Genomic DNA, 25,668 nt, shown 5'->3' on the forward strand with positions numbered 1-25,668 from the left:
CCCCAGGAACTAAATTAAGATTAGGCCTAATTTTAGACAAGACCAGAGACATTGTGTTGTCATTTGTAATAAACTGATTCACGGCTGTGATGTTCAGATGGATATTTCACAGAAAATATAGAGATGGATAGATAGAAAGGGAGACTGAAAGAGCCAGAAGGGCAAGACACATCTATTAGTCTCCCAAAGTCAAAGTATTTATGATTTATTTATGTTACAGACACAACTCATGGCACCTTTTTGCAATTATTACAACAATTATTTTAGTCAAAACTGGTCACCCTTGACTTTAAGTTGAGCCTTCATTCTCCAGAAAAGTCAAACTTTTTATAGACTCGTTTCAAGTGGAGTGTTTGATACTGAAACTATAATCTTGAATCATATTATCTTACAGTGTTTCCAGTGTCACTTTTGTCATTTGTGTGTCTGAATTGTTGAATTTAAGTTGCAACATGAGCTCGCTCCCCCGCTGTGTGGCTGGGTTTGTAATTCATTATAATCACATGTGTTTTAAGTTTTAAAGTAATATTTTCTAGTAATTTATTGTAGCCTTTTTGAAAGCTTCTTTGGAGAAAGGGGAAATGTTCCCCAGTAATTTATTTTCACTCATGACGTACTTTTTGTTTTCTAATGAAATGAAATGAAGAGTTTGATTCCAAAATGCTATAAATCTGTTTTAAGTTACAATCCCGTTTTTACAAGTGTTATCTTGTCAGCAATGATATCAAGTTATCTTTCCTGCTTTTACAACAAACCCCCTCTTCCTTTGTGTTGTGTATATATAGTCTATAAGGGTAGATGTCACTTTTATATATGATGAATATCTCATTTTGGAGTGAAACTCTTTAATTTATGCTAGAATAAGAGGTGAATCTGATAACTGGACTACGATGCTGACTGGCTCAAGCAGTACAGACGTTGCTCGGACTTGTTTTCTATACAGTAATAGACTCCTAATATTCCCTGGATGTTTTCTTTCCACACTTGGTGCTTTTAGCTGAAGCTGCCATCCAAAAACTGCAGGACGGTGTCCTTACCACCAGACTCCTGACTGATGTACCTTTCTACTTTCTCAGAGTAAAAGGACTGAGGCACAGCTGGTGTTTCTCTGGAGGTTAATCTAAAAGTTAGCACTTTACTTTCTGGTTTGGCCCCTTCAGGGGACTCTCTACATATATATATATATATTTATTTGAAGATGTGCCTACTGTAGCCTCCCACCACTGTGAACTTCATGGCCTGATGTGGACGTGCTCCTGGTTAATGTGTACGCCCTTTGCACATTATGCAGTGCACTCTTTCACCAACTTTCAAAGCAATAAAAAGATAAAGTTGAGAGATCTGGTGATGACGTCTCATTGTTTAAATTACATCTTATAAAGTCAGTCAGTTTTATGTCATTGTACTGCAACGGTCCACTTAAACAAATAAACTTAATGATCAACTGTAATGATCAACTTAGATCAGCATACATTTTGCTGACTTTGGAACTTAATTATTAGTAAGTGTCTAAAACAATAACATTTTTGAAGCAATCTTGCAAATAGTCCAGAAACAGGAAGAACATTTTCACAAAAAAAGGAATTTATGTTAGGATCCCGGAGGACATACACAAGATAACACACTAGTTAGAATTGTAATAAATGCATGTCAATCATTTACAGTTTCATGACATGACAGGAAACTGTATCTAGGTTATTGGTAGCAAGATGAGGAAGTGTGCTGCGTCTGAATAAAAAAACCCTTCCTGTTCAAGGTTTTCAGTCTGTTTTCTAGCCTCATAGTTTGAAGACAGCCCACAAGGTGCTCAACTAAACAGCACTCAGGTACGTGACAAAATGAAGACTGTTGGACTTCAAAATCTGCAGTCTATAATGGATTGAAGTTATGTGAAATCTTTTAAACCGGCTTTAATCTTATGTGGTCAGTCATGTACTCAGCCTAGTTTCATCAATTTTGAATTAAATAAGTACATTTGGAGAAGCCTTATTGTGTACAGCAGAAATATACCGTATTCATTATGATTTACATTTTTACATTTGAAGTGATGAAACTGATAGAAAATAAAAATATAATAAAATATATGAGTTCTCTGATGTTTATGAACCTAGATTTTAGTGAAACTTCCTCTTATGCTGCTTTCAGTAGTTGAATAATAATTGAACATAGATAATTAGATATTTAATTTTGATACAACACCTATGATTAATTGTTTGGTAATATCAGGAAATTAGCCTGGTTTCACTAACATGAAAACATAAAAACAATTTATTCACCTGAGTGTATCACGCCCAAGCTAAAAAGAAAAATTGTCTACTACAAAATGAATAATTTTAGCTGATGCATAAAAACCAGAGAGACCAAACCAAGAGAAATAGAATATGGATTATATTGTACATTTGTTTGGCTGTTTATCAGCTTTGCACACTTATACTTTTATGAAAATCAAACAACAAAAGATGATAAACAAATATGGACATTCTGCAGGGTAGCATACACATTTGATTAACATCATTTAAACTAACCATCATAATCTTAGTCTTGGTGGTTAGTCTTTGTCCAAACATCTAATAAAGCTGCACCTGTAGACTATAGAAGTGTTTTCCCACCATTGATGGTCCACCATATCGAGAAGTTTATATCTATTTTTTCTGCTACACTGAAGAGATGTTTTGTTTTCATGAACACCTGTATCTGTGTTTCTGTCCTCTCAGAGGGATCTGCAGGTGCTTGTTTACCAGGTAACCCAGGTGACGAGAGATCATTAGGAAAAAAAGACGACCTGCAAGGTGGAGAGTGAAAAAGAGCAAGACGGTGAAGGAGCTGCAGCCACATCTCTCTTGCTGGATAAGACGTGTGATTCTGCAGTTACAACATGACACTTGGAGAGGTGACACCTACCACCTGGCTTTGATCTCCTGACCATGCCCAGTTTGGGTGGGAACAGGACTTCCTTGGTAACTTGAGGCTCTATTGTGACTTCACTGCTATGACCTACCTGGCTCACACTGCCCATGCCCAGCTCGCCGCCCTCTGGCTGGGCTGCGTGGGCTGGACACTCAACGCTGTGGCCCTTGGACTCATCCAGTGGAGGGTTTGGCAGGTGTCTGACAGGGAGGTCATCAGCTCTGGGGTGGCCTGGGTCGGTGTCTGGCGGGCCTGCTTCAACAGCCACAACCTGGTGACCCCTGGCTTTAGGGTCATGCACTGCAAGTCCATCAGCCTGACTGAGGCCTTCACACCCCCAGAGATTGTGGCAGGTCAGGTTCTCATGCTCCTGTCTCTGCTCGTGGGGCTTTGTGGTAACGCTGGCGGAGTTTATGCCTTGAGGAACGTCTACTTTGGGATGGAGAGGAACTCCCCAATCCGCTTGGCATTCTTTGCCACCGGTGCCCTGTGGCTGTTGGCCGCCATGATGTCACTCATACCTCTCCTGTGGAACCTGAGCTCGGTGGTGACCAATCAGACCATAAAGTTCCCCCCTGAGTTTAAAATGCCCCCAGCTCCTGATTCTCAACACGTGGGTGGCGGCATCGGGGTTGGGATGGTGGGGACAGTCCTAATGGTTGTCTCTGGGATTCTTTTCTGCATGTACAGGTTACCAGTGACGTCACAATCCAGGATCCACCTGTCTCTGAGAAAGGAAGTGCACCTGGATTTACCTGTACAATCCGTGACTGACAGCCGGGGGGCTTTAACAAGCTTGAGGGGCAAAGATAACCCAGCGTTTGAGTCTCATGAACACTTGTGATCAGTTTTTTTGGACTGACTCATATACTTGAATGTGAGAAACTAATCCAAATAATGAAAAGAAAGAAAAGTAAAAAGCTGTTTACACAAAATGTTATTAAGCAAGGTACTTTATCTGACAACTTCTGGTTAATGATCTGTTTCCAACATCCGTTATATGTGATTGATTTGATTTATTTAAGCAGTCAAAAACACTGCAGCTCCTTGAATACTTTCAGTAACTCTTTTATGCTCTGGATGAGGATGAACTGAATGACTCATCTCTTAACAGCAAACAAACCTAATGCCAATGCATTAATGCCTCAGGCTGCCTGTGTGCATTTCAATAACGTTAAACTTTCTGTTTTCTTCACTATTTGTTTTTTACTTATGATGTGAAAAACATCATCTAAAATCAATGTACTGACTTGAAGCTGTAACTAGTAAAGGAAGCCGTAAGGTCTTAATATTGTAGCAACAACGTTCTCACAATAATCTCATTTACTCTTTCTCAGCATATATATATTACGTTTTCAAATATTTAATTTAAAGCTGCCAAACTGCTGTAGGACAGTAAAGTAAATATGCAAATATGCAAAACATTTTTCCTTTGCTGCATTGTAAATATGATGTCTGTATGGGAGCATCAGTGAAACTCCTTAAAAGTGCTGTGGTGTAAATGCAGATTGTTTACCAGCTCCTTTCCTCTCCGTCAGCACCTGTGGAGCCACGCTACTTGGGGAAATAGTATGAACACACTTGTATTCTCTAGAGGTCTATTAATATGGGCTTCCAGCTCTGTGTCATAAAGTTTTTTGCCAAATTGCCCAGAAGTGGTAGTGCCTCAGTGGAAATCACCACTCTCCAAGTTCAGAATGAGTCCATCTTCACCCACTGAAAATCAATAAATGTATTTATAGTTTTTCATTTTAATTGGATATTTTTTGCATTATGCTGCATAAATTAACTGGATTACTTTTGTAACTAAGTTGGAGTGCAGGTGGCATTTGGAAATATGTTTAATGGCCTCAGAGGGGCATTTTAATCATTTTCATAGTTTTTTACATTTTTGCAGTATCCAAAAAAACCCCATATTTCTTTAACTAGAATCTGTAGCTGTTGGATGTGGACACATTTAGTAGTGAACTTTTACGTTTCCTAGAATTAAAACCTTAGTAATAGTATAATCACAGATACAGTAAGAAGCAACAGTACTCAATAAAATATACAAAGCAATGCAGTATTTTCTTAAATATTTTATTCAAAAAAAGCAAAAAGCTCATCTCCAGAATTTCAAACCATCTGCATCAATGTTCCTCTAATGATGAACAGTCCCTTCACCTCACTGAGATCAGTTATGGCTCAAATCACAGCCCTTCCTGCCTGAGGGTTTGGGGTGGAGTGGACTTCACCTGAGCCGTTCACTGACGCATGAAGAAAAGATGATAACAGTTAGTCAGGTTGAGAAAATCCGATTGAGGAAATATTTCACGTTTAAGGACATTTTTCATTTGTTTTATTGCACACACCTCTGGGAAACGATGGCCATTTAACAGATGACCTGTGATTACTGAATCTTTGCTTCACTTCATTTAGAAAAAGATAATTATTTCCTTTGAAGATAAGATAACTCCTATTTTCATGGATGGTGGGGAAAAACATCAAGAATGGCAGTAGAGACAGCTGACATGCTTCCGTTTGTGTGCACTGAAAGCAAAAGTGTCCCAAAGGTGCGGTTCAACCATCATTCACTGCAGCTTCACCCTGACATTTTGAGTAAAGAGTGAAATGACCAGATTGTCAACAGACATCAACACGTTTTGTTTTTCTGTTGGTTATTTCATCCTTCAGGAGCTGAGCATCTCCATCATCCAAATATCTCCGTTTCTCATTCACCTCCTCACACTAATTACAACAATGACAGTTTGGGGCTGCTGATGATCTTAACCTTCTTGAGGAACTTCATACAGTACACAGATTAAGAGTTGCATTCCAAAAACAAAAGCTTTAAAAACAAGCACTGACACCACAGTATAACATGTCACTGTAGATGACTATTCTGACTATTTGCAAAATTTTTCCTTGAACAAACTGCTGGAGGACAGAATCATCCGAGTTTAAAATACTGTGTGACCGTCAGCGAGCAAAATATTTCCATAACGGGTATATATTTAGATATATCATTACAGAATGAATCCCTCAAATATAAATAAAAGACGACACAGGAGATACACATGGCATATCATTCAAACACATTCTAATACTGAATACAACATATACAAGTAAAGCACAATTATCATTTAAAAATGTGTTTAAAATCTCAATTATTACCACATCAGGTCAATTATTAAAAATTGTACAATTTCATGAGGGTGCAGTTATTCAAACATGGCACAGAGAGGCTGTAAATGTAAATTATTCAAATCAACAGAAATGTTGACAAACTTCTTTTCATTGTGTGGTGCTGAGGAGGAGTTACAGAGACTGCCCAGTCATCCAGCTGTTTGTGAAGCCTCTCTCTGGTAAGAACATCTGCTAAATGCCCTGAACATTAAACTGAAGGTATGTGGAATGAACTGCCTCGTGTACAAATAACTGCATCTTTGACATCTAACTTTGCCCGTCACACTCCTCTGTCACATTTCCATAACAAAATGAACAGGAATGCAAGCAAACCTGTTTTTGTCATGTACAACGGAAATAGAAGATGATGCCAGTTTTTTTTCCCCTGCTAGTCAAACTCAGACTTAAAGGAATAGTGCATCCAAAAATCTATATCTGACCTTATCTGCTCAGCTGAGACAGCTTTGCTTCAGCCTCCTCAAACTAATATGTTCTCAAGTGGCTCCAATTGTCAGATATTTGCTTCATGATCATCCACTTTCAAAGCCATGGCATTTTCAAGCACACTGAGGTCAAAATACACCTGACATTTTGCTTGTAAGGTGCATAGCCTTTTGACTAAAAATGTTACATTTGAATCTACCTGTTTAAACTTGATTGGTTATTGCAATATTTTCTAAAACAGCGTGCAGAGATAAAAATCTAGAAGATAAACAAGTAAATATGAACTTCTTGAACCTTAAGTGCAACCGTTTGGCCTCAGAACACTAACATTACACAGGAAGGGCTGTTTGAAGACATTTTACATTTTTTCTGGTTTTACAATTCTAAAAAATGTGTTCACAGTTGGCACTTCAATTCTTTTGGAGAAAGCTGACACAAAGCCGTACAAGAGCACCCACTGTGTGCTATCATATTGTGATAACTTCACTTGTCTTGCGACTGTAGTGAGTGTGATTAGATGACGACAACATTTTCCTTTTTGGGTTAACTATTCCTTTAATGCATGTTGTTCCTAGACAGCATTATTTAAGTCTGCTGATGCCCCAAAAAGTCGGGATAAAAAAAACAAACAAAAACAAGATGTTTGTCTTTGTAAATTTGGGTGTAACACTCACGTAATGCTATTGCTCGGGTCAACATTGCTGCAGAGAAGCAGAGACCCGCTGTCCTTTTCCTCGTCCTTACCCCAGTCTGTTCACCTTCTTGCCCTCACACATGGAAGCCCTGATAGAGTCGGTTTTGATCCAGATGGTTTGAAACTGAACAAAAATACGTACATACATACAAAATAAAATACAAAATAAGAAAAAAAAGATTTAGAAATGCAGGAAGTTTAATCATTCCAAAGTCCGCCGGTCTGTTCTTGATAAACCTCGATGACGTCCTCGTCCTCCATCCCCAGCTGACATGAACAAATAGCAGAGGAGAGATATGTTTTAGTAACAGAGTCAACACCACAAGACTTTTCTTGTCACTAGATTCTTGTTCTATTTTAATATTCTTCTATATTCATTTCCCAAACTATGACAAACCCTTTACTGGAAATTTTCCTCTGTATGTGTATAACACTTGTTTTACTTACATCAAATTACATGAATAAACCATCATGTATTACAATTTTTGTCAATAGTCGAACATTTATTAACGTTTACAATTGTTTATTTAAGTTTATATTTCCAAGCTGTTATGTGCCAATGAATTGAATTGAATCTGCAGACAAAAAGCCATTTAACTGTTCAAAAAGCAAAATAAAGGTGTATAAGTCACTGAGCTTTTGCAAAGTGTCTGAGCTTTGGAAAACTTTCATCTTTAAGTGCAACAGAAAAATGTATTTTATTAGCCAGCATTCCTTTATTATGTTATTTTGTGTGATTCTTATATGTTCAAATGAAGCCGTCATTTGTTCATTGATTTGCTTAGCTGCTGTTGAATATATGTGCTATCATCATTCTTGTAAAGTAGTTAGTGCACTTTGTGAAAAAAGTGCTACTGAAATAGTATTTAGTATCATGTAGTTCTAAATATTCAAAATGTATATTTAAAATGTCAAAATTGCAGTAGTACAATTATCCCCCTTAATCTGGATAAACATGTAAGTCATAATTGGAACCTTTGAATGATTAAAAAAGGATGTAAATGTATAAATTAACATACTTGTATGTCTTAGTATTAGTATTAGTTTCAGCAAAATGACAAAAGGATGCTCAAGTCAAGAGAGATAAAGAAAAGTTTTACCTCTTTCGGAGTTTGGTTGTCTGCGATTCTCTGTCCTTCGAACAGAAACCTTAGCGTGCTTGCTGGGACACCCTGTAAAAACCACACAGACACACACAACAATATGAAATAATGGCCTCTGGTGCAGCTGGAGCTGAACATCAAAAATGTACATCATATCCCCAGACTCAGTCTTGCATTTAAAAAGTTTTGTATTTCTCAGTGGTTTGTCTATGGCCAGCAATCAAACTTCTGTCATTTCATAACAGGGAGTGGCTGGTGATAATTTCCCTCTTTCCTCGTACCTGTCTCTGGCTGTAAGACTCCTTCAGCTTCTTCAGATGTGTTGTCATTTTCACCTTAAAGTGGATTTCACTGCTGTCCTGTGGGTAGAAAGAGAAAGTGATGTGAAGCAGCATAAATGTCGGCATGTTCAACAAGGCGACAGCATTTTTGTTGATTTCAAAATAACATCATTACACAAGCAAAAAGCAACAATGAGCAAGCAGTATGTGATTAAAACCAAATCACTTACTGGGAATCGTACAGTTTAAATAACAGAATTTCAGATACTGAAAGATCAGATCATGCATCTTTTCTTACACCTGCTAAAGATGAACTTCCCCAAAGCAAAACGTGCAGCAAATGAACTTAACAAATCACAGAGCACATTGTTTCTACAAATTCTGATAATCATCAATTGCATGATCAAACTTTTATATTATAGAACTTATTGAGTGAATGTCTTTTTGTATACATTAACTCGATTTCCACAGTGCGAACAGTCTGCACGTCATTCACCCATAACTGTACCATTTGTAATTTGGTAACCACAGCCTGACACACGACATTTAGCACAAAAGTTCATATATTCTCTACATCATTCAACTGAAATCTTGATTAAATGGAAAAGTTTTTTTTTGTTTTACCCAGTCCCATTTGTTGGTGAGGGACAAGTAATACATCAACTACTAATGTCCAGTGCTTCATATTCCCATGCTAGTAAGACCCGTCCATCATCCCTGTATTCATACACACCTGACCAATCACTTTTAATTTGATGTACTCTCCATCCTTCTTATCCCCCCCGTCTTGGCTGGAAGGTTTTGTCTCCTAAAAAACAACAACATATAAACAAAAAACTTCAGCAGTAGAAAACATTTGAACGCCAGACATATTTATAATAGGCCCGATGGCTTATTTTCGCTGATTTTGCCAACACTGATACTCACAAAACTGAATGTTTCGATTTCAAAATGCTGGTATCGCTTGTTGTTTTATTGCTGAACTTTGAACATGAACTAAAACGAAAGCTAGCTGCAAAGCTAAACAGCTAAATAAGCAGAGTTCTGGGCCTGAAGCTACACGAGCTAACAGTTAGCATATTAAATAACCAGATACGAGGTAGCAGCAACAAACACATTGAAATGTCTTTTTTTCAATTTCATGCAGAGTGCAAACAATACAGTCTCTTTAAAGAAGTTTGTATCTTACCGTATCTGACATGTTTTTCCTCTGTGTGTGTTGTTATATATATATTGACAATAGATGTAGCGTTAGCTTACAGTCACAGTTCTAGCTTGATGTTATGAGAATTCGCCATCAACCGGAAGTGACGCAATGAATCGTTTCTTTCAAAATAATTTCACATTTTGTGCTATATGGAATTTTTAACTCTTTAAATAATTTAAACCATTGTAAATGTTATTATCATAGTGGGTAATTTATTCACACATTTCTTGTTTACTGGTTAATAAATATTTACAGTAAATATGGTTATTGTAATGTAATAAAGTTGTTTTATATACCTGTTATAGTTGCCTCTGGTCCATATTTCGCTTTGTCTATTTGTATAGCTTCCTAATTTAATCACTCTGAATCAGCTTGTGTAACTTTTTTTTGGTTTTTGGTAGGCCTAAATTCCCCTCCAAACAGCAAAATATTTAAAAGAAATACCGGCCAGTATTTTTTGACCACACAAATTACAGGTATAACTCACTGTGTGATTTAAGAGTTTGACATATATCTCGATAGTAATTGAAAATATAGGCCTATTTTATACCTGTGTTTACAAAGGTTTTTGCTTTTGAATTTTGGTGGTGTGGCTACACAGCCTACATACAGTTTCTTAGTCATAAAAACGGCAATAGTTTATCGACATGAACAAAAACAACAATAATTCACTTTACATAAATTATGTCTTCGGACAAGACAAGGTTCTAGTGGTGAATGGTGGAATGCACCATGTGCTCTGTGACAGCAAAACATATAAAATATATCAAATGTATTTATTTGACAGGTTTCAATCGGGATCCAGGAAACCAATTCATTTCTCTGACATCACAGGCTGTGTTTTTGTTGGACTCTTCCAACGAGGTTTCGGGGTTAAAATATGTCAAGGTAGCCAAAATGAAAAATAATATTTCCGGTTAATGACTGTCAACATAAAATATAAAATATGTGACTCGGAGTTTTCCTTAGGCAAGACATTTTGGGATTTTACTTTGTCAGCAAAATCTCTACACTTCCGGTACCCATTTGTTCATTACCCGTTAGCTTAACGCAACTGGGGGGCAACAGCGAGCGAAGCTACCGTCAACCAGGTTGTAAAGTGCAACAAAATGAAAGCAGTCGATTAACTTTGCTTTTTTATTACCTCCCAGACACGGAGATACTTTGTTGGATTAACCATTATCTTGTCATTTGTCTGCCTGGAAAGATCCAGCGGGCTAAACTGACAGCCGTCGGGCCTCGTCGTCGTGGCCCAGCAGGACTCGAGTGAAGTTGGGAGCGGACTGCCAAACTTCTGCTTCCTCTAGCTGCTCTCCGCAGGGCCCGGGGCTCCTGTCACCGGCCCTGTGGATGAGGAAGTGAATACAAATCTAACCAACCACCAGGCAAGATAACAAAGATAAAACCGTTTGGTTCAAACCTTTCATTTGTTCGTTTAATGGTTGCCTTTTACGGTCGTGCAGTGCAGGAGAGCTTTGAATAGCTATGCGGCTAGTTAACTTTAGCATTAGCCTAGCTTGACAACTTCCCTGGTATGACAGCTAGCTTAACACGGAACTCTCGGCTAGCATTAGCCACTTAGCTTCTCTTATCAGCTAGCTGTATATGCGTAGCTCGCTGTGTGTTTTGGTTATATTTCAAGATGCCACATCATTCATTATTCACATTTTGCCGTAGCTCGTAATGCCAAATTGGTTAGCAACAGTTGTTAGTGAATCTTAGCTTGCGGGGCTATTCAGCTAACGCTAGCAAGTTAATTTAAAGCTAATTATCTACCACAGGAGGCCATAATAGTGGCACTGTTGTTGATATCAACTTTGCTGTGACCAGTGACATTGGATCGCTAGCTAGCCAGCTCGTCACAGTGGTTTGCAAAGGACGTTGTTTGTTAAAAAAATGTAAAGTGCAAAGCTAAAGTTAATGTCACAGCCCACTCTCATCAACATGATGAAATTGTCAGATTTTACGTCACTTGCAGACAGTGATCAATCATTGAGGATCATAGACTCTCATCAGCAATATTCAGTCAGCTCCTCATCAGCAGAGGCCATCTTGACTGTCCAGACTTTAATTTCCAGACTCGCTGTACTCAGTCTCTTCAGACTGATACAGAGCCTCTGTCTGTAGTGATGCATGTTAACATCGCGACATCACACTAATAACTAACACTTAACGAAAACATGATGGCAACTGGTGATGATTGTGCAGAAGAAAAGCTGGGGAATATGTTCATTGACAACTTTTAGCATTTCCCATACGATGTTACGGGAATGGCTACAACTAATGATCTTTTATTTTTTAAATCAATGAATGCTTATAGGTATAGTTACTGGTTACCTTGATGATTAAGATTTTACATACAAAACATGATCATTTAATGAAGTTTGATAAATTTTTATAAATTAAATTGACCAACATCTTATAAAGACGTTTACATTTGCTCCACCTTGACCAGCTACATTATGCTGCTTTTCATTTTTAATGCAGGACTTTTATTTGTGTTTTCTTACTGCTTTTTAGTTGTGTTGCTTTTATATTATAATAAATTACTTTGTCCATCACTGATGTGAATGTAATGTAATGTCGCAATATTGGTTTATACACTTACTTTGCCAGCTTATTAGGCACACCTAGCTAAAACTAATAGTCAAACCATATTTTTATAAATGGGTTGGACAAAATATTAGAAAACATATAAGAGACACCTCTCAATATAGGGGAATACAAAAAAGCAGCATGAACTTCAACCTCCAAAATGACCTTAAATTTGAACCAGCGCCTGAAGATAAGGGCTGTTTATCAGACTTATTTTTAGTTACATGGATCTCATAAACTGGTGACTGAGTATATCATGATAAACGAAATCTTGTGGAAAATCAACTGAGCAACTGCTAATGGAAAAACTAACCAGAAAAGGAATGCCTGTTTTTGGCGATTGTAGCAAATTAAATACCTTTTTTTAACTGTTTGCTTTGTAAGTTAACATAATAAAGAAGTTACTAAATCAGATTTCTAGTTACAGTTTGATGTCCCACTACGATGCAAGTCACTGTAATACACCAATTAGGCAACTTTCATCAAAATGTTTACCCCCTACTTAAACAGATATTGTGATTAAAAAGGTATTAGAGCAATGTTTTATTGTGATAGTTCTTTTTCAATATTACCCAGCCTTGTGTCGGAGAAGTCCACTGGGTCAGATTCACTGTTTACAGATCTGCTGATCAGTCAGCAGCTTCAGGCTAACTTGTGTCCCAATCAACTGCATGTCAGGATTTATGTTGTCCTTTTGCTGTTGCAGGAGAAAGGAATCCCTTTGATGGGAGAATCCTCTTTCCTGGCCTCCTGGGTCAATCGCCGTGCCATGATGATGGGTATGTGTGTTTTACGATAGTGTTACTGTTTGGCAGTAGGCCAGCTTCGTCTTTTGTTGTCAAACCTACAACCCAAGGAATGCCTTGGGTCTTTGACATCTTTGTCTCGCAGTAATCCCTTGTGTTTTGTACTTACAATGTACGTGGCATGTAGCATGTTACTCCTACAGGTCTGAAAACATAATAAATGTTCAAAGTTTGCAAGAGGTCTGCAGAAAATATTCTGCAGTCCTACTAAGGCAAGGCAATGACATTTGTTATTGTGAAGAATAATTTTGATACTCGTATTGCTCACAGTTTACATCAAATCAAATCCACCCAAGAAATTAAGACCCACAGATTGACCTCCTGGATTTTGTTAATGTTTGTTCAGTTTTGCTGAAGTAGTTATCTGTAAAATCTGTTAAATAAATGTAACCTTTCTCAGATGAGCAGGAGGCGCTGAACTCGATCATGCAGGACTTGGCCGAACTGCACCGCTCCAGCCGTCCTGCCATGTTCCTGTCGGACCTGGGCAAACCCAAAGCCTCCTCGCCCAAAAACCAGGTCACTACTCTGTTAGAAATAAACACGATTCTGTGGTTGGTGTTGGATTTGAAGAATTTCTTGATCCAACTTTGTGTATTATGATTCTTGAAACTGTTTTGTGGTCTAAAGCCACTTCTCTGAGTAGACATATCTGTATTCTCATGTGTCCGTGTTCATTCATTGGCTGTCTTACCTAATCACATGCTCTTTATCCGTTGCTGAATTTAATGTGACCGTCTCTCTTACAGAACGATGTCCGAGTTAAGTTCGAGTTCAAAGGGGAGAAGAGGTGAGGCTTCGACCAGTTTCATCACTTTAATGTTGTCAGTGCAGTCCTGTAGCTCCTCCTGACCTTTGACCTCTGTCTTTTTCTCTGTAGGATCTTGCAGTTCCCTCGACCCGTCAAGCTGGACGACCTGAGGTCGAAAGCTAAAGTTGCTTTCGGTCAGACGATGGACCTTCACTACACCAACAATGAGGTATGAAGCTAAAAGCCTTCACAGGCCTGCACAATGTTTGATACTGATATTGAATGAAATATTTAAAAAAAATATCTACAACAAAGTTGTTTTTTTCTTTTTGCAGTTGGTGATTCCACTGACCACTCAGGACGACCTAGACAAGGCCGTGGAGCTGCTGGATCGCAGTGTTCACATGAAAAGCCTGAAGATCCTCCTGGTGCTCCAGATCTCCTCTCAGGTCAGCAGCTCTCAGATTCAGGGAACACCCAAGGGAAACCCTCTATTGATTTGATTGATATCTTTAGTTTTATACTTGGCTTCTACCAATTTTTTTCATTGATAATGGTCAGACACAATGTGACGTCCTTAAGAGTTTTTAGTCTGACTGATCACCAAACACTGATTGATGATGTTAGATGATGATATCTAGCCTTGTATCACAATAAGGAAGGTATCAGACTTATTTAACAGCATCAGTGCAGTTTTTCTGTATTTCAAGAAATAGTACAAGAAATGTACAAGCTTTAACACAATTTGAAGTTAGTGTTACCTCTGAAATTGTGTTTTTACACTTTTCTCTTTTTATGAGAGACGTAGCATGCAAAGTTAAACTGAAAAGCGGGTGTCTCCTGACATTCCTGATTTGAAAAACAGGGTGCATGGTTTTTCAAATTGTTTTTGTTTTTTAAATGTTAACAGCCTGTTTTGTTTCTCTGTTTCTCCAGAACTCTTCCTCCAATATGGACCTCTTGCCATCCCACGAGGAGCTGGACAACACAGGATTCAGGGTCGCTGACAAGAAGAGTATGCTGGCTTTGATAGGTGAATAATGTCTCATGGTCAGACTACTGCAAAACAGTTTTAGATAGAGATGCAACTCAAATATTGAAACTCAAAATTCAGGTTATTATTTTACCCCAAATAAATGTAAAACATTTAGCTCCTGTCACTCTGTCACAGTTCATCCATTAGACATTAATCAGAGATATAAATATGTCTCTCTGTCCAACCAACCTCAGGCTCCCACTCAACGGACCGCAGCTCCCCTCCTCCAGGATACATTCCTGACGCACTCCAGCAGGTGGCGAGGAACGGCTCCTTCACCAGCATCAACAGCGAGGGAGAGTTCATTCCTGAGAGCATGGACCAGGTACCTCCACTCAGCAGTCTTGTCTTTATTAGAATGGGGAAGAGCCATGATGTACTGGATGCTCCAATGTTATCAATTTGTATTAGTTATTATGCCAAAGCCAAGAAATGTGCTGACATCTCTTATTTTTGATTAATATTTGGTAATAATAATAAAATAATAATAATTTTGGTATACTTAAATAAAAACTGTAGCGCATTTTGGTTGTATAGTACATTTAAGAAAGTCTTATTTCTAAAATCTTGTTATGGCTGGTAGGTTTAACTTGACTCCACCTGCTGCTTTATTGGGAAACCATCATTTAGAGGTAGTATGGTGTTTGAGATATATTTTATGAATGGTCTTTACATTACCCCTTGAAAGCTGAACATTATAACTTTTAGTATTGTATCAAAGTTCATTCTTTCTTCCTCTCCCTGTTGTGACCACTGTGCCATTGTAGAGGAAATGTTAAGTATATATAAGTCCCTCATACTCCAAAATGGACCCAGGCGCAAACGGCAAGGCAGATGGTGGACGTGCATGTGCCTCTGTACATATTATATAAGTGTTGTAGGCATGGTCGTGCAGACGTCAGTGGTCCCTCGCAGGCAACCCTACGCAGATACGGAAAGTCATATTTGGGCATTGAGAGTCCTGCACGGAAGAGGATGTGATGATTTGTGTTTCTTTCTTTTCTTCAGATGCTGGACCCGCTGTCCATGAGCAGTCCAGAAAACTCAGCATCTGGAAGTTGTCCCTCTTTAGACAGCCCACTGGACAGGTCAGGACCTCAATATTTTATTCATACAACAATATGCTACGCCTGCTTTTGTGTTTAATCATTGTGTTTGATCGTTGTAAATAAATGGGGATAAGAGTCATTTAATATGACACATCTGCAGATAATTATATTTTCCTACGTAAAAAAGCTCTTGAATGCACATCAAGTCTAAAGTAAACTCTCAATTTATATAAGATGTGTGAAAGCTGAATAAATAGAAGACAGTGACTAATTCTTTCATTTGGTCAAGCCAGTACTGTACTGACAAGTCAAGTCTTTCTTCTTTGCTTCACTGTTGGAACAATGAAAACAGACACACGTGAGGAAAGTTATTCAGCACATGTGGACAGATGACATCCATGTAATTTGAAACAAACTCAAAGTGTTTTTTTTGCTTTTGTTTTCATGTTGTGCAGTGACTACCCAAAGTCCAGGATGCCTCGAGCACAGAGCTATCCAGACAACCACCAGGACTTTCCAGGTAAATGTTTGAAACATTTTAATAGCTGTTAAATTAAAAAGAAAATGAAACTCTCCTGGTCTTAAACTTCTCAATTTCGCAGCCCCTTTTATCATAAATAGTTTTGCTCTGGGTTCTTCATAGTCGTCCTCTTCCTCTCTAGAGTACGACATCCCAGTGTTTGAGAAGTCAGGGAAAGGTGGAACGTACCCTCGACGATACGGCATTCCCTTCGGCCTTCAAGATTACAGTGATGGTGGGTAATTTTTCTACTCTACATCTGCATGATTCATACTGTGCTCATATTCCTGATTGTTTCTCCTCCTCTTCCTCTGCCCGGCAGGGAGGAAGACCTTCCCTCGGGCTCGGCGAACACAGGTTCATGGCTTCCGCTCGCCGGTCAGCTTCAGCCCCACCGAGCAGTCGCCCAGCACCAGCAGCGGCAGCAGCGTCTTCACCCCCGACCTAGAGGAGGCCCCGGGTCCCGCCAGGAGGCCACGAAGAGGCAGCGACATTGAACCCAATCCCAACCCAACAACTGCTCCAACCCTGTCTGTAATGGACATCAGCCCACCCAGCCGCTGTGAGTTGGTTGTGGATTTTATTTGCCAACAAGTGCACCAAGAATCTGAGCTCTTTCCAGTGATTTGATTGTATCTGACGTTTGTATGATGTGTCCAGCTCCACGCGCCCCAACCAACTGGCGGCTTGGAAAGCTCCTTGGTCAGGGGGCCTTCGGACGGGTTTTTCTCTGTTATGATGCCGATACTGGACGGGAACTGGCGGTCAAACAGGTCCAGTTTGACCCGGAGAGTCCGGAGACCAGCAAGGTGTGTATGTATGATGAGTTAAAGATGGGGAAAACAACAGCTCAGCAGGAAAAGATAAATGTTTGTGATGTTTCTTTTCTGTCATTTAGGAGGTGAGCGCGTTAGAGTGTGAAATCCAGCTCCTGAAGAATTTGTGCCACGAGCGGATTGTCCAGTACTACGGCTGTCTGCGAGACACAATGGAGCGGACGCTCTCCATCTTCATGGAGTACATGCCTGGCGTGAGTGCCCATTTACTTTTTCCTGTGAAGTTAAATGTATGTAAATAGTAAGGATTTAATATAGCAGTAAGTCAATAAAAGATTTTTAATGTATGACCTGCCCAGTACATTGTTGCTCACTTGTTGTCCCGAAGTGGAAATTTAAAAAACAATCAGGTTTTGTGTAGCTCATTGGGTAGAGGGGTCACATTTCAACATTTCCAAGATGGACACCATTTTCTTTAAGATTATATTAATGTTTGAGAGTAAGAAAGCAAAACAATTTGAGGAGGATGTAGCTGTGTAAAATGTGTAAGCAAGAGTTTTTATATGCATTCTTCACTTTTGTGGCCCCAAGGGCTCCATTAAGGACCAGCTGAAGTCGTACGGAGCGCTGACGGAAAACGTGACGCGCCGCTACACCCGGCAGATCCTGGAGGGGGTTTCCTACCTGCACAGCAACATGATTGTCCACAGAGACATCAAAGGTGAGGTGGACTATTGCCATTGAGTTTTGGTGCATCTCAGAACTCTTAAAGCAATATGCCAGCTGACTTTTATTTTAGAAAATTAAGGAATAAAAATCAAGTAATGGTCAGAAATATACATCATTTTCACATATAGAGGTGGAAAGCTGTGTGCACAGGGAGATGCAGCTGGGTGACTCTTGCTCTTCTTTGTTTAGGGGCCAACATCCTTCGTGACTCTGTGGGTAACGTGAAGCTGGGAGACTTCGGGGCCAGCAGGAGGCTGCAGACCATCTGTCTGTCAGGAACAGGCATCATGTCTGTAACCGGCACCCCCTACTGGATGAGCCCAGAAGTGATCAGTGGAGAGGGCTATGGCAGGAAGGCTGATATCTGGTGAGACCACTCACAAATTTAATATTACACCTGACATAGTCTCGCATAGCCAGATCCTCTCCACACTTTGGAGACAGGTCTGGCTCAACCCATCGTCATTCTGGGATAGGGGGAAAAAAAGCTCTGGCTTGCTTTAAACCAATTGCAATCGTCTTGGACGGTGCCAAGCCCAGGGGGAACTTGTTTTGGTGGAACATTTGCACGTGGGGAGGCGATCCCTGGCATTAAAATGGTGAAATCCCAGCTAAAGAAAACGCCACATAACATAGTAAACGATGTACGAAGACTGTGATTTTACAACGTTTACCGTTTTATATAAGACAACCAAAACTTGATCATCAGTGTCCGAGAGGTGAAGCCTACCTATACTTTAGCTCTGGAGGAGCTCACTGGACCCGTTAAAATGACGGACTTTGAAAACAGTAACAGCAGTTTGCGGAAGGGGATAAGTCTGGCGACTGAAATAGTCGCAGTGGGAATCTCTTGTAGCTGGCTTGAATGAAAATTCAGAGCTGCTATGGCAAAGATAAAAATGTGCATAAGAAACCGTATTAACTTAATTTAATTTTACCCTCAGGAGTGTTGGCTGCACCGTTGTGGAGATGCTGACGCAGCGACCCCCGTGGGCAGAGTTTGAGGCCATGGCAGCCATCTTTAAGATTGCCACCCAGCCCACCAACCCTGTGCTGCCTGCCCACGTGTCGGACCACTGCAGAGAGTTCCTCAAACGGATCTTTGTAGAGACTAAGCAGCGGCCGTCTGCTGATGAGCTACTGAGGCACATCTTTGTACATTAACCCCCGAACCTTTCACCTCCCTGCCTGCCTGCCGAACTGCCAGACATGGCCTTACCTGATGGGGCGTCCCTGCCTCTGACCCCACCCCCTCCACCTCCATGCTGAAACCATATTGGACCAGGAGGAACTGGCTGGAAGAAAGTGGCATGTGTATGCTGGAGGGGGTGCGTACCTGCTCCTCCTGTCTCTGTTTGTATGAGACTGCCACAGAGGACATGACTTTTTATTTTATTTTTCTCCGCAAGTTGCACCTTAATTTCTCAAAGGAGGAGGGGTCGAGCACTTCCTCCTGAAAAACGACTCTTTGAAATGTCTCCTTTTTTATGTTTGTACGGTTTCTCTCTTCAAATGTTTTGGAGTGGGATAGTGTTGGTGTTGTGGACCTACAGGAGGTGATGCCTGGTTCTCGAGTGCCCCCCCCCCACCCCCCCGCCATCTTGCTGACCCGACCCCAGAATGTAGTCTCCTGCCAAAACCCAGAGCGATGGTGATGACCTGGGCCCGCTGCTATAGATGAAACTAAATCCCAGATGCAGAGAACAGTTTCCACTCACCTGCTCTCATCCCTCGTCCTTTCCCTCTCTGTCTTTCTGATCTCTCAGACGAAATGTTTTGTCTCTCTGCTTTACTGTCTGTAAACTACCTTCCCTGCTCTTCCTCCTTCATCTTCGTTCTTCTCCGTGTGCCTTTTCTGTTTTTTAAACGCAGTGTAGGAGTGAGTCTTGAGTTCATGGATAGTCCCCATCATTCTTAGCCGCAAGAGTTCTCAGTGTTGTTTTGCCTCCCAGATGAACTGCCTTTGCACCGTTAGCCCAAATCCAGCTGATCTCAGTTCAGCCGTTATGTCCGTTTCTGCCTTTTCTGTAACCGAGACTCCTGGTGTTGAGCAGGGGGCATCCTGATATCTCGCCTCAGCTCATTTGGTTTGTTTGCCTGCTCTACCTTCTGGTAACCAAATATCCTTCAGACTTGCTGTTTGAAAAAGTTGCCGTGCTGGTTAAAAAGTGAAATGTGGCTGTTCAACACCAGCTAACTGGTACTCAGACAGGCGCTGGTACTGCTTCAGTCTTTAGAGAAGGCAACAGTGTCCAGATTTGATTTTCTCTTCAAATGCACCCTCTTTCTCCTCTGCTTCTCAAAGTATTCTCTGATCAGATTGGTCGAACTCTCGTCATGGCAGATCAGAAGTGGATTAGCTGTGAGGACGTTTCGTCAGTTTACTGTTGATAAATGTTGGCATTGACTGGTACATTAGTGGTACTCATGCTGTCTTTTTAGCTGCTCACATTCTGGAAATGTTCAAATGAATGGCCGACTGGTGAGCAGAATATTTCATTTCAGTCACTGGATGTGAACTGAAGTGTGTGATGAACTAGTCGCCATCAGTTTACATTCTCCTGAGAAGCAACCAGACTTCAAATTCAGTAATATAGACAAGTCATTCTGCAGAAGCCATGCAAGAACTTTACCTAAATAAAATACAGTACTAAATCAATTAGTTATTTTTAAAGCAAGAATTCCAAAAAAAGAAAAGAAGATGTTTGTGTTTTGGATGATTGGTCCAGCAAAACACCAAACTTAAATATGTAAATGTAGTGATGCACATCTTTTACTGTTTTCAGTTAAACAATAGAGATGTTTATTGTCAGATTAATTGCTATTTGCAGCTCTGAAATCAAGTAAATTATTATTTAAATCAGGAAATATCCAGTGTCGCTCTCATATGGTACTTTCTTTCTGTGTCGAAGCTGAAAACTTGGACAGTGTTGAGGTTTGACACAGAAACTTTCTGCCATGACACCAGTTGGTTACTCGAAGCAGAAGAGGCGCGTTTGAAGAGTGTCGACCTGCTGCAAGGCAAGAAGCTCACAGCTGATTGGCCAGAGGTCTGGCTGTGTGACGCTGTCCCACGGTTGTCAGTTTTAGGGTCGAACTTGAAGACCCATTAGCCCGGACGTTTCCTCTGCTGCAATCGGTACCTTTTTATGTTTTCCAGCCAAGGCATCGCTGTGCTATATCGAAGCACTGTGTCAGATGTCTTGTTTTATAGGTTTTCTGCCTCACATGCACTCCTACGGATTAGAATCACACTTGAAGACGTTTACAGTATCTCACACCTTCGTTCCTTTACAACAATGGCTGTCGTTGCCAAATCAAACGCATCAAAGTTAACTCGTCACTTTAGTCGAACCACAAACGCTCCGTTCAACATGTGCTGTGTCATGCTTGGCTCTCCTTGTGGTTTCCTCCCGGGCTGAGCTTCCATCACGTCTGTTGAATACGACTGATACATAGAGGTTGTTCATACTGTAGCACCAGCTCCATGACTATGCACCAGTATGCACACACCGGACAGCAGGATTAAGTTTCTACAACCGGTGACACCTCGGCTGATGTAGACCGTTTGTCAAGTAGTGGTGATCTTTGTCAGCAACCAGTCATGTGCTAGTTTGATAGTCCCACGAAAACAGAGACGTGCTCTGTTTGCACATGCACTCTAATGACTCGGTTTAACTGGATTAATGCAGTAGTGTTCAACTCTTGAATGTGATAAGTCATATCGTCAGTAACACCTTATTCTGCTCAGCTCTTCAGGGTTGTAAAATGGCTTTAATAAGAGTTTAAGCTACCAGCTGCAGAAACCCAAATAAGTTTGCGGATAAGTAATGAGCTGATTATTCAACAAATCCATGTAGAAAATGTCTTGACTTTAAACCACTTGAATATTAATCTGACACAGAATAAGCAGAGTCTTGGTGTGGATGAAGTGTCTGCTGGATTGTACATAACACAGCAGAACTGCAGCTGCATGTTTAATGGAAGTAATAATGAGTTAAACAGAGTATCTGAAGCTTTTCTCTTGCGTGTATTTAAGTAAAATCAGACAGGAGTGTTTATGCAGAGCAGTAATGACGGGACGATTCAGCTTAATAAAGGTGCAATCAGTAATATTTTACAAATTAACCCTAATATGTCACTTCAGTTACAGTTTATTTGTAAGAAGTTACTTACGTATTCTAACTTGACGTATTCTTCAACTGCTAGCTCAAGTGGCTTCCTCTCACATGATTGGTTTACTCTTTGATGGGGATGTGGATACTTATAGGTGTGTAATGGTACATAAAATGTATGGTACGATACATAATGCAGTTTTTGGGTCAGGGTTTTGTATGTTTTGGTACTCAGTAACATTTTATTTTTATAATTTCTGAATAATTTCCTAAGAAATTCCTTTAGGTTTCCTGGAAAGAACTATGTTGTTTGGTACTAATGTAATTAAAAGGACAAGAGTTCTCAGTTGGTTTAATTCAGCTGAACATGCAGACTGTGTAATTTGCTCACAATTCAACATACATGGAGAATTAAGTTTCCAATAATATATAAATAGTTATTTCCAGGAAACTTTGTAGGAAATTATTTACGTGTCTGTGATATTGTAGTTCCCTGCAGTGGCCACTAGATATATTTTACTGATTGCACCTTTTCCTTACCTTGGCCTCGTTGATCCTTTGCTCATCAGTTTGACAATGATTTATTGTCACGAGTCGACCCACAACAAACCTTTATCACAGTTTGTGACTTTCTCTAAAGGCACTTGTTCATCTTGTCTGAAAAATTCAGACTTTCGCTGCTTTGTGGTAAATTTAAATTGTGTGTCATTGATCAGTCGATAGATCCACACAGGTTGTGGAAACTTCTCTTCTCTGTCCGGATAACTGGAACTAACTCCTCTCCATTTACGCATTTTCAAAATGGTACACATCCAAACGAAGCTGCAGAAAAGGACAATTCTTGACAGAAATGTTTTGAGAATCAGCCTCATGTCATGAAGACATTAGTGGTTGTATTGAGTTTGAGGCGGCTTACATTACACTGTCTGGTTCAGATGGAGATTCAGTTGTAAATGCCGCCAGCACTGTTAAACCTTGATACGCACTACCATTATGCACTATCTATGATTCACTGATGCTTTTTCACGATCCCTCGTCAGCTGTCGCTCATGCAGCTCGGTTCAGCGACCTTTTCTTTGCACATTTTAAAGACTATTTTTTATTTTTACACAAGTGTGATAGTGAGCGGGTGTGTATGTGTATGTGTGTGAGCTATGACTCAATACATGAATGTAATGTCTCATTTTTTTACCGTCAGATGGCCTCGTTCACCACCGTGGATTAACTCTTCCGTACCAGTATTTGTCACCTGCAAACGCCAAGATACACCTGTAGTTCTCTCTTTAGTGTCTACAGCCACTGCTGCCACTCCTGAGTGTGTGTGTGTGTGTGTGTGTCTGTCTGTCTGTCTGTCTGTCTGTCTGTCTGTCTGTCTGTCTGTCTGTCTGTCTGTGTGTGTCTGTGTGTGTGTGTGTGTGTGTGTGTCTGTGTGTGTTTGTAAATGTGCATTTACTGCAATTTGTGCTCTTTGGACACTGCGCCCGAAATGCCTCGAGCATTCTAACTATAGGGGGTGAGAACATTAAAATAATGAAAAATGGAAAAAAAAAAAAATCATGTACAAATGTAGAAAATGAAAATGTACCCTTTTTTAAAAAAAGAAAAGTCCACTTATATCCCACATGTTTGGTCTCTGTGTATTGTAAAAGAAGCCATGTTTATAATTCTAATTGGTTTGTGACCAATACGCCTGTTTATATCAGATCTGTATATCAGTGGTACGCATAATTTTTTAATATATATTTTTTATTTTACTTTTTTTTAAATGGGAGATTTTATGCATGGTTGGGTCCTGAGAGACGCAGCGGTGCCGTTGAATGGTTGCTGTTTTTTGGCAAAATTCTGGAGTATTGCAACAGCTCTGTGTTCATAATTACAACAATTATGACGATGAAAACAATAAAAGATATTTATTTCACATTTGGGTGTGTGTTTTTCTTTAATGCAAAGATTTCTGCTCAGACATTAATTAATTGTAAGTGTAACAAATGGATACAAAGAAAATTAGAACTAGAAATGTATGATTTTATTATTTAGGAGGGTATTTTTTTTTTTTTTTTTTATTGGAAAAAAAGATTAGAACAGAGGCAATGTTTTTATTTTAAACCTCATCTTAAATGCTAAATCCTATCTCCATAAATGTAAATGCTCACAAAGAAAATGCAATTTATTTATTAAAATTTAAACTAAGATGAATTACAAAGCACTTCATGGATATTTCTTCTTTTATATAACTTTGTGTGAGCCAAAGAAAAAGTAAATATGTACTTTTGTACACTAGTTTATAACTTTTATTTTTAATGTCTTCACCGGAAGTGTGAGTATGGCAGATTGTGTCTAACCTTACACTTGCTGTGCCGATTAGTATGAGTGTTTGCAAGCATGTGATGTTCACGAGCATGTGTCTATATTGCCCTCCGGTGGTCATGATGTGTAACTACACTTGTTTTGCGTTTACTGTTTCCAATTATTATTATGCCAGTGGAGTTAATATATGTGTATATAGACAGACGAAGCATCAGCTACTCTACCGACAAAATAAACACGGAAAACTTTTTTAGGAGAAGGAGGAAGACGGGCTCGATTTTAGTAGCCTTGCTAGGCTGAAACTAACGGTTTCTGTACTGCAAACAGCTAGCTAATCGGGAGACTCTAGCGGCCGCGACGATGATCGCCGGGATTAGCCGAGCAAACATTAGTGCCAGTGAGCTTCTACATTAGCACTGCTTATTTTCTATTGTTAAATGGAAAATACTTGGTAAACTACCTTGCTAGCTAGCTACAGCCTCAGCACACATTATACACAGTACATCACAGTGATATCATATTCAGAGCATGAGATTACGTGCCCTCTGGTGGCCACAGTGAGTAATTACAACACAAATGTCAAGGTGGATACATTTCATATCATCAATACTTCCGGGTACATAATTAAAATCAAACTTTTATAAAAGACGAGCGTGGTATTATAGTTTCAGTGCGAATGTTTTACTGACAGAATTAAGATACATGTCTCTCGGAACGCCAGTCGGTAATTATCCATCTACAGCGATATAGAGAGCAATTTTATATCAAAGTAATTTAAATTCAGAGCAGGAGTTTTAATGCCCTCCAGTGGCCGTATTTAGTAATTACAACTGCACGCATCTAAAGTTAGATGCAATAACATATAAGCACTACTTCCGGTTAAACAGACTTGCTGGAAGTGGAGTCAATGTGTTTGTATCAAGATGGATGAAACGTATTAAACCATTTCCTTCTATAAAGCACAAGTGGGAGACGACTCTATGCGAAGTAAAGTAGGCTTTCGTTCGCTTCGGCTAACATTGTAAACTAATCGCGAGACCAACAATTAGCGCTAACTTTTCTCCCCACTGGCTCTAGTTTCTTTGTTGCAGTAATATAATACTTTTTAAACAAAAGACGATCTGGTAAATAGCTTGTTAGCTAGCTGCAGCGACAGTCAGCTATTTAATATCTAAGTAATGCC

At 39.7% G+C, this 25,668-nt stretch overlaps 3 protein-coding genes across 3 annotated transcripts; 2 read left to right on the forward strand and 1 right to left on the reverse strand.

The window, feature by feature from the left end:
• The first annotated feature begins 2,989 nt into the window (after positions 1 to 2,989).
• On the forward strand, positions 2,990 to 3,980 carry LOC139306899 (claudin-34-like). Its single transcript, XM_070930865.1, has one exon. It carries the CDS (start codon positions 2,990 to 2,992, stop codon positions 3,749 to 3,751), a length of 762 nt encoding a protein of 253 aa, XP_070786966.1. The 3' UTR covers positions 3,752 to 3,980.
• A 3,216-nt stretch (positions 3,981 to 7,196) lies between these two features.
• Positions 7,197 to 9,883, reverse strand: sumo1 (small ubiquitin like modifier 1). Its single transcript, XM_070930769.1, has 5 exons — positions 9,784 to 9,883; positions 9,328 to 9,402; positions 8,595 to 8,672; positions 8,311 to 8,382; positions 7,197 to 7,477 (listed from the first exon to the last, which is right to left on the reverse strand). The coding sequence occupies exons 1-5, from the start codon at positions 9,793 to 9,795 to the stop codon at positions 7,409 to 7,411; spliced, it is 306 nt and encodes a 101-aa protein (XP_070786870.1). The 5' UTR covers positions 9,796 to 9,883; the 3' UTR covers positions 7,197 to 7,408.
• A 3,232-nt stretch (positions 9,884 to 13,115) lies between these two features.
• On the forward strand, positions 13,116 to 19,227 carry map3k2 (mitogen-activated protein kinase kinase kinase 2). Its single transcript, XM_070930628.1, has 16 exons — positions 13,116 to 13,175; positions 13,603 to 13,721; positions 13,952 to 13,992; positions 14,083 to 14,182; positions 14,289 to 14,402; positions 14,890 to 14,986; positions 15,184 to 15,314; positions 15,998 to 16,077; positions 16,494 to 16,558; positions 16,701 to 16,793; positions 16,881 to 17,120; positions 17,219 to 17,367; positions 17,457 to 17,588; positions 17,926 to 18,055; positions 18,253 to 18,430; positions 19,008 to 19,227. The coding sequence occupies exons 1-16, from the start codon at positions 13,121 to 13,123 to the stop codon at positions 19,225 to 19,227; spliced, it is 1,944 nt and encodes a 647-aa protein (XP_070786729.1). The 5' UTR covers positions 13,116 to 13,120.
• The last annotated feature ends 6,441 nt before the right edge of the window (positions 19,228 to 25,668 follow it).

The sequence above is a fragment of the Enoplosus armatus genome, chromosome 24, assembly GCF_043641665.1.
Source record: "Enoplosus armatus isolate fEnoArm2 chromosome 24, fEnoArm2.hap1, whole genome shotgun sequence".
NCBI lineage: Eukaryota > Metazoa > Chordata > Actinopteri > Centrarchiformes > Enoplosidae > Enoplosus > Enoplosus armatus.